An 11,721-nucleotide genomic window follows, 5' to 3' on the forward strand; every position below is an offset into this window, starting at 1 on the left:
GTAATTTTTGTAATTTTAGTAGAGACGGTTTCGCTTTTTAGCTAGGCTGGTCTCGAACTCCCGACCTTAGGCGATCTGTCAGCCTCGGTTTCCCAAAGTGCTGGGATTACAAGCGTGAGCCACCGCGCCTGGCCTTCAAAATTGTTTAATTGTACAGTATCCTCCTTCTTCGCTTTTTTTTTTTTTGTTCTTGGTGTTGGGAAGTGAGGACGTGGGATTGGAAGCACAATGAAAGTAGACAATATTCTGCAGAAAATGCATCTCAGCCCCTTTCAGGCCCAGGTAGCCCGTCTCACCATACCCGGAGCCGCTTTTCCTGTTAGCGGTCCAATTCTAGCGGCCAGAGCGCACGTAGCCCCGCCCCGCGTCTAGCCCCGGCTCTTAAATTCAGTACGCTTAAGTCTCGACCAGCCCAAGACCAGGAGGGGTTTTCGTTGCAATCCCGCAATCGGCCACAGGGAGGGAACTGCGCTGTAGAAGCCAAAGGGCCTTCCCCCGCGGCGGAGGCGGCGGAAGCGGAAAAGGCGGGACCTAGGGAGCACATTACGTCGGGCGCGCAGGGTACGGCTGCATCTCCGGACTGGGCGCTTCCTGCGGGTGTTCGCTGTCGAGAATCTCTCCACCGGGTTGTAGAGTTCGGACCTCATGGCAGAGATAATTCAGGAACGCATAGAAGATCGGCTCCCGGAATTGGAACAGCTGGAGCGCATTGGACTGTTCAGTCATGCGGAGATTAAGTGAGAAAGGGCTGGGGAGAGGGGAAGAGCTGAGGCGAGGCGGGCTGAGGGGAGGTTGGGAGTGTGTGGCAGGGGCCAGGTGTGGGGACGCTCGACCTGTGTTTATTTTTCCTAACGTGGTGGAAGCCCATTTCCTGGTTTCGATGATGTCCAGAATTAATTTCTCATCCGTCGCAAGGCTATACGTCCGTCTACTTACCCATCAGACATACTGACAGCCCTTCATGGAGCCGGGTCTTGGGGCTGTAAAGGTGATAAACACAGGATTCCTGCTCATTAGGAGCTAATTGGGCAGTGTGTGGTGAGGGAGACAAATATTTTGATGACAGTGTACTGTAAGTTGACTGGAGTAGCGTGTACTACTCTAGGGATGGGAATAAAGTGCTGTGGGAGCCAGGGGGAGTGGATAAATTTTCCTAACTACAGTTGAAGGTGAGGACCCTTGAAGTTAGTTTCATATGCTACCCCAGAGCCTAACCACAGCGCCTGGCACAGAGTAGGCATTCAGTAGCCTGGTAAAATTATGTTAAATAGTTTTTAAATGGCCTTCTGTGACTGTTGCTTTGTTTTGCACCATCTGTGAATCTAGTAATGTGACTCAGAGCCTCAACGTAAGCATTCGTTAATGAAGCAGAACATAGCAGTGTGGACCCTTAGAAAGCACTCAGTAAATGTTATTGTTACTAAAGACACTTTTGCACATCTTGCATTAAAATCTCCTAATATACCCATGTCATGTGTTCACTCCTTAGCTGAGGATGCGGAATCTTCTCCCTAAGTCCTTTGTAGTAATAAGCCTTTTAAGGCAGAGATAATTCAGATTATTAAAAAAATTTTTACATGTTGAGAACTCAGAAAAGGAGAATTTAGGAAATAGATTTTTTTTTCTTTTAGAATTGAGAGATTTGTTATTAAAACCTAAGTGACCTGAACTTGGAGTAAAAGAAGTCTTTATTAATACCATACGTAAATAAATAGTACTAAGTTCTTAATTGTATTTGGCTTGCTGGTGGGAATGTCACTGGTTTTGGGAGTTGATTAAGATGATTTTCCTGAAAGTTTAAAAATGCATCCTGATACTGGGCCGGGCGAGGTGGCTCATGCCTGTAATCCCAGCAGTTTGAGAAGGAAGGATCATGATGTCAGGAGATCAAGACCATCCTGGTCAACATGGTGAAACCCCATCTTTACTAAATACAAAAAAATTAGCCGGGTGTGGGGTGTGGGCATGTAGTCCCAGCTACTCAGAACGCTGAGGCAGGAGAATTGCTTGAACCTGTGCGGCGGAGGTTACAGTGAGCCAAGATCCTGCCACTTCACTCCAGCCAGGCAACAGAGCAAGACTCCGTTTCAAAAAAAAAAAAAAAATCCAGATACCGTTAAGAACACAAAAGTAATGGTGTAAAAGAATACTTTCTTATGAAACATAACTCTAGAAATTTTGTGTTTTGAATAGTATGTTGTAAATATATTAAAAATAAACTCAAACTGATTTAAGTTTTACTGTTTTCAAGTGAAGCTTAAATGGCTTTCTCCTCAGGGCTATCATTAAGAAGGCTTCCGATCTAGAGTACAGAATCCAGCGAAGAACCCTTTTCAAGGAAGACTTTATCAATTATGTTCAAGTAAGTGTGTAATTAATAATTTTTTTTTTTTTTGGTAAGATGGGGGTCTCACTCATGTCACCCAGGTTGGAGTGCAGTGGTGTGAGTGGTGTGATCTCTACATTCTCTGCTCACTGCCACCTCTGCCTTCCTGGGTAGCTGGGACTACAGGTGCATGTCACCATGCATGGCTAATTTTTTGTACTTTTTGTTACAGACTGGGTTTTGCCATGTTGCCCAGGCTGGTCTCGAACTCCTGAGCTCAAGGGATCCACCCACCTTGGCCTCTGAAAGTGCTGGGCTTATAGGTGTGAACCACAATGCCTGGCCAATAATTAATAATTTCATTACTTTGTTTTGAGACAGTGTCTCACCTTTCACCCAGACTGAAGTGCAGTGGGGCCATCATGGCTCACTGTAGCTTCCACCTCCTGGGCTGATGTGATCGTTCTTCCTCAGCCTCCCGAGTAACTGGGACTACAGATGTTTGCCACCATGGCTGGCTAGTTTTTGTGTTCTTTTGTAGAGACAGGGTTTCACCATGTTGCCCACGCCCAAAATGCTGGGATTACAAGTGTTTGTGAGCCGCTGGGCACAGCCTTAGCTGTTTTTTTTCTTGCTCTGTCACCTGGGATGAAGTGCAGTGGCACGATCTGGCTCACTGCAATCTCCGCCTCCCAGGTTCTAGTGATTCTCAAGTCTCAGCCTACCCAGTAGCTGGGATTACAGGCGTGTACCACCTAGCCCAGCTAATTTTAGTAGAGACTGGGTTTTGCCATGTTGGCCAGGCTGGTCTCCAACTCCTGGCCTCAGGCAATCCACCTTCATCGACCTCCAAAGTGAGTGCTATGATTACAGGTGTGAGCCATCATGTCTGGCCTCAGCCTTACTTTTTAATATTTTCACAAACTGATGGAGTGATTGAGATGGAGTCTCTCTGTGTCACTCAGGCTGGAGTACAGCGGTGTAGTCTCTGCTCACTGCAACCTCCACCTCCCAGATTCAAGTGATTCTCCTGCCTCAGCCTCCCATCCCTTCACAAATTTAAAATCAGTTTTAGAATGATGAGCTTAACATCAATTTTTTTTCAAAATTCTGGAAGTGTTTATTAGATAGATATTTCTGAACGGGAGTACAGATGATCATTGGGAGTAGAATTACTCCACTGAGACTTTAGTTCTTGCCAAACTGAACTTACTTTCTCCCTCCTCTTTCTTTTTTCTTTTTTTTTTTTTAATAGAGACAGAGTTTCACCATGTTGGCCAGGCTGATCTGGGACTCCCGACCTCAGGTGATCCACCTGCCTCAGCCTCCCAAAATGCTGAGATTACAGGCGTGAGCCACTGCGCCCGGCCCTTCTTTCTTTTTGTTTTCTTTTTTTTTTCCTACTGGGTTAGTAGATCAGAGATTGTCAGAGACAAATTGTCAGGACATCAGCAAGAGATTTGCCTCTTGGTGAACAAGATAAAGGAGAGTGAATTTGATGATAAGAGATAATTGAGGCCGGCGCGGTGGCTCAAGCCTGTAATCCCAGCACTTTGGGAGGCCGAGGCGGGTGGATCAGGAGGTCAGGAGATGGAGACCATCCTGGTCAATATGGTAAAACCCCGTCTCTACTAAAAAATACAAAACATTAGCTGGGCATGGTGGCGCGTGCCTGTAATCCCAGCTACTGAGGAGGTTGAGGCAGGAGAATTGCCTGAACCCAGGAGGCAGAGGTTGCGGTGAGCCGAGATCGCGCCATTGCACTCCAGCCTGGGTAACAAGAGTGAAACTCCATCTCAAAAAAAAAAAAAAAAAAAAGAGATTATTGAAAAGCTACTGCTTGTTTATCTGTTGTCTATCTACTTGCAAAGAGGTGTGCTGCAAGAGTTTTTCATCTTGTAAATGCATGGATGGTTTGAATAAAGATAAAACTTGGCAGACCAATTTTCTGATGGGGGAAAATAGCTAATATATTGGATGATGGAATCAGGATTCAAAAAGAACCAATAACAAGATGAAATGTCTGTAAGACTAGAAGTTTTGGCTGGGTGTGGTGGCTCATGCCTGTAATCCCAGCATTTTGGGAGACTGAGGTGGGCAGATCACCTGAAGTCAGGAGTTTGAGACAAGCCTAGCCAACATGGGGAAACCCTGTCTCTACTAAAAATACAAAAATTAGCCAGGTGTGATGGTGGGTACCTGTCATCCCAGCTACTGAGGAGGCTGAGGCAGGAGAGTCCCTGGAACCTGGGAGGTGGAGGTTACAGTGAGCCAAGGTCGTGCCATTGTACTCCAGCCTAGGCAACAAGAACAAAACTCCGTCTCAAAAAAAAAAAGTAAAAAAAGACTAGAAATTTTGAGCTTAGATTTAAAAAGACAGCTGAACAAACAATATGTGAACCTTGGCTAAGATACTGTTTTTGGAAGAAGTTCTATGAATAGATTGCTCACTCAAAATGAGCAAAGACCATATTATATCAAAAAATATATATATGCATTTTTTCAGATAAAACACTCACTCCTGCCCAGGCTGGAGTGCAGTGGTATGACCATCACTCATTGCAGCCTCGAACTTCTGGGCTCAGGTGATCCTCCTGCCTCGACCCCCAAGTAGCTAGGACTACAGGCTTGTGCCAGCACGCCTGGCTAATTTTCTTATTTTTGTAGAGATGGGGTCTTCCCAGGCCACTTGGGAATCTGAGGCAGGAGAATTGCTTAAAGCCATGAGGTAGAGGTTGCATTGAGCCGAGATTGCGCCACTGCACTCTAGCCTGGGCGACAGCAAGACTCTATCTCAAAAAAAAAGAAAAAAAACCCAAAAATATTTATTGATGGATGTAGCATGATACCATTTATGTAAAATTTAAAAGCATTCAAGACATTATTATTATCATTTTTTTAAATTTTTAGAAAGAAAGATGGGGTTTCACCATGATGGCCCGGCTGGTCTTGAACTCCTGACCTCAGGTGATCCACCCACCCCGGACTCCCAAAGTGCTAGGATTACAGGTGTGAGCCACATTGCCCGGCCTCAAGACATTATTATAACGTCCAAAGTCATGTTTGGGAATGATAAGAAAGTCCAGGTAATTGCTGCCTCTGGAGGGGAAGAAGAGTAGAATCAGAGATGGATACATAGGAAGCTTCATTCTTATAAGAACTGTTTTATGGCCGGTCGCGGTGGCTCACGCCTGTAATTCCAGCACTTTGGGAGGCTGAAGTGGGCAGATCACGAGGTCAAGAGATTGAGACCATCCTGGCCAACATGGTGAAACCCTGTCTCTATTTAAAAAAAAAAAAAAGAACTGTTTTATTTCTAAAAAAGATTTGAAGCAAATGTAGTACAATGTAGGTTTAGATGTACTGTAGCTGTATTGTAGCTGCATGGGGTATTCTGTATGCTTAAAATATTTCATGGATTATGTAATCCTAGAACTTTGGGAGGCTGAGACGGGTGGATCACATGAGGTCAGGAGTTCGAGACCAGCCTGACCAACATGGAGAAACCCTGTCTCTACTAAAAATATAAAATTAGCTGGGCGTGGTGGCACACACCACCCCCAGGTGGGGTTTCGGTGAGCTGATATTGTGCCATTGCACTCCAGCCTGGGCAACAAGAACGAAACTCTGTTTCAATTTCATGGGATAATTTTTTTTTTTTTTGAGATGGAGTCTCACACTGTCACCCGGGCTGGAGTATAGTGGCGTGATCTCACATCACCGCAACCTCTGCCTCCCAGGTTCAAGTGATTCTCCTTGCCTCAGCCTCCTGGGTAGCTGGGATTACAGGGGCCCGACACCACGTCCAGCTAATTTTTTTGTATTTTTAGCAGAGACGGTGTTTCACTATGTTGGTCAGGCTAGTCTTGAACTTCTGACCTCATGATCCACCTGCCTTGGCCTCCCAAAGTGCTGAGATTACAGTTGTGAGCCACTGTGCCCAGCCTCATGGAATAATTTTTAAATGAAGCATATAATTATAAGCTTCTTAATGATTCTGTGTAAGATTTATAGCTAAGTGAATTTTAAGTGAATTTTAGATTTTATTGTAAATTGTACTTATGATAGCATATTATTTTTTATTTTATATTCTCGATTTTTGCTTTATGATTTTAACTAAATGTGTGTCCTGTATTTACAAGGTTTTAGTTTTTCTATCTTATCTTTTTGTACGTTTTTCTTTCATAGTATGAAATAAATCTTTTGGAGCTGATCCAGAGAAGAAGAACAGTAAGTAGAAGATTTTCTAGAAGTTGGAAAAAAATCCAGTGCACTAAGAACTATACAGCAGAACTATACAGCAGAAGTTGGAAAAAAATCCAGTGCACTAAGAACTATACAGCAGAACTATACAGCAGTATGGCTGTATAGTTAGGACTTGTGTTTGGGAGACATTTAGTGTTGAGAAAACTCTGTGGTGATCTGCCTACAATGGATATCTGTAATTATTTGTTTGCTTCGTCAGTACTGTTAAGTGGTCAAGTGGGAATGCTGTTTTGGACAAATGTGATTCAGCTGAGGCTTTGTTTTTTTATCCCCCCTTTAGCGCATTGGATATTCATTTAAGAAGGATGAGATTGAGAATTCTATTGTACACCGGGTACAAGGTGTTTTCCGACGTGCCTCAGCAAAATGGAAAGTAAGTGATCAAGGAATCTTTAAGAGATGTGAAATATGTATTGATTGTATTGTGTTAGGTATTCATATGCTGTTTTTTATTTTTATCTTGGCTATCTTTATACTTATTCTAATGATTGTATCATTGCTCAAAACATTTTTTGAGCCACTTAACAAACCGGTAAGAAAATTGATCTTATTACCCTATAGTTATTCTGTGAAGACAGTGCTGAAAACAGTGTATTTGATACACCTGTGGGACATTTGGAAGATACTTGTATATATCAGTAAGTACGCTGAAGACTTAAAGCCATAAGATAAATGGTTATGTAGGGGCAATACCCCAGAAACTTCATTTATTTTTTTCTTTTTCTTTTTCTTTTTTTTTTTTTCTTCGAGACGGAGTTTCACTCTTGTTACCCAGGCTGGAGTGCAATGGCGCCATCTCGGCTCACCACAACCTCCGCCTCCTGGGTTCAGGCAATTCTCTTGCCTCAGCCTCCTGAGTAGCTGGGATTACAGGCACGCGCCACCGTGCCCAGCTAATTTTTTTGTATTTTTAGTAGAGACGGGGTTTCACCATGTTGACCAGGATGGTCTCGATCTCTTGACCTCGTGATCCGCCCACCTTGGCCTCCCAAAGTGCTGGGATTACAGGCGTGAGCCACCGCGCCCGGCCCCTTTTTCTTTTCTTTATTTGAGATGGAGTCTCACTGTGTTGCCCAAGCTAGAGTGATATCGGTTCACTGCAACCTCTGCCTCCCAGGCTCAATCGATTCTCTCACCTCAGCCTCCCAAATAGCTGGGATCACAGGTGTGTGCCACCATGCCTGGCTAATTTTTGTATTTTTGGTAGACATAGGGTTTCGCCATGCTGCTCAGGCTGGTCTCCAACTCCTGGGCTCAAGTGATCTGCCTATCTCAGCCTTCCAAAGTGCTGGAATTATAGGAGTCTTTGGAATTGGACATATTATATGAGAAGTATTTTGGATTCTTGGGAATGACAAATTTTATATTGCTATCCCAGATTGAGATCCTTTAAGAACTACGTTGAACGAAACTGGATAGATAACAGTTTTTTTGGAGCATTGTGAGTAGAAGTTGGGGGAAAGGTTGAATTCTCATAGTTAAAAGATCTAAGGCTTCTGTGAGAAAGAGCCAGATAGGCTGAGGGTTATGGTAACACACTGAATCTTCTGAAATCTGGTTTTTGTTTGTTTGTTTGTTTGTTTTGGGACAGAATCTCTCTCTGTCCCCCATGCTGGAGTGCAGTGGCATGATCTTGGCTCACTGCAGCCTTTGCCTCCCAGGTTGAAGCAATTCTCCTGCCTGAGCCTCCCCAGTAGCTGGGACTACAGGCACAAGCCATCACGCCTGGCTAATTTTTGTATTTTTAGTAGAGGCAGGGTTTCAGTATGTTGGCCAAGCTGGTCTCAAACTCCTTCCCTTGAGTGATCCACCTGCCTCGGCTTCCAAAAGTGCTGGGATTATTGGCCCAAGCCACTGCACCCGGCTTTTTTTTCTTTTTTTTGAGTTGGAGTCTTGCTCTGTCACCCAGGCTGGAGTGCAGTGGCATGATCTTGGTGGCTCACTGCAACCTTTGCCTCCGAGGTTCAGTGATTCTCTTGCCTCAGTCTCCCTAGTAGCTGGGTTTATAGGTACATACCACCATGCCTGGCTAATTATCTTTTTTTGAGATGGAGCATTGCTCTTTTGCCCAGACTGGAGTGCAGTGGCATGATCTCAGCTCATTGCAACCTCCGTCTCCTGGTTTCAAGTGATTGTCCTGTCACAGCTTCCCAGTAGCTGGAGTTACAGGTGTCTGCCACCACGCCTGGCTAATTTTTTTATATTTTTAGTAGAGATAGGGTTTCACTATATTGGCCAGGCTGGTTTTGAACTCCTGACCTCAAGTGATCCACCCACCTTGGCCTCCCAATAATTTTTGTATTTTTAGCAGAGGTGGGGTTTCACTGTGTTGGCCAGGCTGGTCTTGATCTCCTGACCTCAGGTGATCTGCCCACTTCAGCCTCCCAAAGTGCTGGGATTACAGGTGTGAGCCACTGCACCCAGCTTGAAATCTTTTTTTTTTTTTTTCCTTTTTTCTTCTTTCCACAGTACTCTACTTTATCATCAAGAAATCTGGTTTTTATCAAAATTAATTAATATAAAGGTATATTATATATAAAGGTCAAATTCAAGTAGCTTACTGCATTGCTTTTCTTGCAGGATGATGTTCAACTTTGGCTCTCCTATGTGGTTTTTTGTAAGAAGTGGGTGAGTAAAGCCATGTCTTGCTTCCTCTTACCGTCTTTTTGTTAATCTGCCATTTAAGCTTCATGCCAGATTGCTGAACCCCATGCTTTTTCCTGAAGTGTAGGGTTAAAATGTGAGAAAAGAACCCAAGAAGGCTGAACGTCAATATAACATTGGATATCTGAATGACTATAAATAGTTTCCAAGTTTTTGGTTCAATTCATTCCTTCAGAGAACAGAAAAAAAAAGAAAATAAAAGAAAAGAAAAAAAAATAGTTTCCAAGTCAATTGAAAAGAATATAATTTTTATGTATATTTGTTCAGTTGAATCTTTTTTTTTTTTTTTTTTTTGAGACGGAGTTTCGCTCTTGTTACCCAGGCTGGAGTGCAATGGCGTGATCTCGGCTCACCACAATCTCCGCCTCCTGGGTTCGGGCAATTCTCCTGCCTCAACCTCCTGAGTAGCTGGGATTACAGGCACGTATCACCATGCCCAGCTAATGTTTTGCATTTTTAGTAGAGACGGGGTTTCACCATGTTTACCAGGATGGTCTCCATCTGTTGACCTCGTGATCCACCCCCCTCGGCCTCCCAAAGTGCTGGGATTACAGGCTTGAGTCACCGTGCCCGGCACAGTTGAATCTTTTTAAAACGATATTTAAAGTGTTTAGTGGTTTAGTTGAGGTAGAAAATTAGGAGGGTCTGTGTTTATTGATATGTCCCTAGAAATAGCATGTCATGCTCCATAGGATTTTACAGTTGGTAAAGTTAGGCTACATATTACTTAGAAAGTAAGATCAATGATTTCTCTGTGCTGGAAGTAGAAATATTTTTCTTTTTTCCAGGCTGCCAAAACTCAACTTAGCAAGGTATTCTCTGCCATGTTGGCCATTCATTCCAACAAGCCAGGTATAGTGAAATCTTTGTCAATTTTTCTGCATTTTATTTAGACTCAAGCCATTTTGGATTTTATTTTGCTTGGTGAACCTAAGATAAATTGTTTTGAGGACTTGAGCTTAGGCAGTTGGCTTCAGCAGTTTTTCTTAACCGAGTAACTGCCTAGTAGTTCACCCCTGCCTACTATATACTAGTTACTGTCCTAGGTGTTGTATCTGCAGGCAAGAGGACTGTATTTCTTTTTAGATGATGATAAAATAAACTTTGGAATCCTTTGAGGGACATATTATTTGGAGGCAGTCAAATCTGAGGAATTTTGGAAGCTTAAAAGGGAAAATATCAATATAAATTTTGGAAGAATGCTGGTGCAGAGTAGATTCATGTTTTGTAAGAGAAAGACTTTTGTCTTGTGAATAATATATAAATGGTATATTTTATAGTAGAGGGGCTTCAGTACCTATTCTCAGGATATTATGCTTAATCAGACATCTTATACCACACAAGGCTCAAATAGACTACATTCAGCACCAGTTTACTCAGGATAGTATAGCAGGATAGGATTAGGTATGTTTTTTTTCCGTAGAATGCTCTTAAGAGAATGGAAGCAGTTTCTGGTACCTGAGGTGACTATTCAGGTGTGAGGGGATGAGATCATATCAGTAGGTAGGGGATCCAGACTGGCGTAGAAGCCCTGTGGATGGCCATGGCTTCTACGGATCCTAGAAAGGTCATGCTCACTTTTAGGAGTCACATGCTCAGGAAAGCCCAAAGCAATTGCTTGCCACCATTGCTGACCCTCCTATTCCAGGTGTGGTTACCAACCAGGTGTAATTTGTTTTTTTATTTTTTTGAGCCAGAGTTTCACTCTTGTTGCCCAGGCTGAAGTGCAGTGGTGCGATCTCGGCTCACTGCAACTTCTGCCTCCCCGGCGCAAGCAATTCTTCCTCAGCCTCCTGAGTAGCTGGAATTATAGGCACGTGCTGCCACACCCAGCTAATTTTGTATTTTTAGTAGAGACAGGGTTTCTCTATTGTTGGTCAGGTTGGTCTCGAATTCCCAGCCTCAGGTGATTCGCACATCTTGGCCTTCCAAAGTGCTGAGATTACAATCGTGAGCCACTGCGCCAGGCCCCAGGTATCATTTTTGACAAAAGCAATGTTGCTTGTTTTGTAAGATAGCTGACATATTTAAAGTTTCTAGGGAAATAGCTAGAATGTTAATTTAGAGTTAATTTCTCATGTAGAAGGACAGAGTTTTAGAGAAAATTATGAATTAGAATTTATTTAATTTTTAATTTTTTTTTGAGACAAAGTCTGCCCCTGTTGCTTAGGCTGGAGTGCAGTGGTGTGATCTTGGCTCACTGCAACCTCCGTCTCCTGGGTTCAAGTGACTTTCATGTCTCAGCCTCCTGAGTAGGTGGGATTACAGATGTGTATCACCATGCTTGGATAATTTTTGTATTTTTTGTAGAGATGGGGTTTCGCCATCTTGGCCAGACTGGTCTTGAACACCTGGCCTGAAACAATCTGCCCACTTCAGCCTCCCAAAGTCCTGGGATTACAGGCGTGAGCCACTGTGCCTGGCCCTAGAATTTCTCTAAATATTGAGAAAAGAGCAAAAAATAA

General features: G+C 43.4%; 1 protein-coding gene across 1 annotated transcript; it reads left to right on the forward strand.

Moving 5' to 3' along the window:
- Positions 1-522: 522 nt before the first annotated feature.
- LOC116546900 (U3 small nucleolar RNA-associated protein 6 homolog) lies at positions 523-10,963 on the forward strand. Its single transcript, XM_032273016.1, has 6 exons — positions 523-737; positions 2,278-2,362; positions 6,515-6,556; positions 6,873-6,965; positions 9,173-9,220; positions 10,045-10,963. Exons 1-6 carry the CDS (start codon positions 646-648, stop codon positions 10,147-10,149), a joined length of 465 nt encoding a protein of 154 aa, XP_032128907.1. The 5' UTR covers positions 523-645; the 3' UTR covers positions 10,150-10,963.
- Positions 10,964-11,721: the final 758 nt, after the last annotated feature.

Source organism: Sapajus apella, unplaced genomic scaffold (genome assembly GCF_009761245.1).
Source record: "Sapajus apella isolate SASKATOON/1434 unplaced genomic scaffold, GSC_monkey_1.0 scaffold1635, whole genome shotgun sequence".
Lineage (NCBI taxonomy): Eukaryota > Metazoa > Chordata > Mammalia > Primates > Cebidae > Sapajus > Sapajus apella.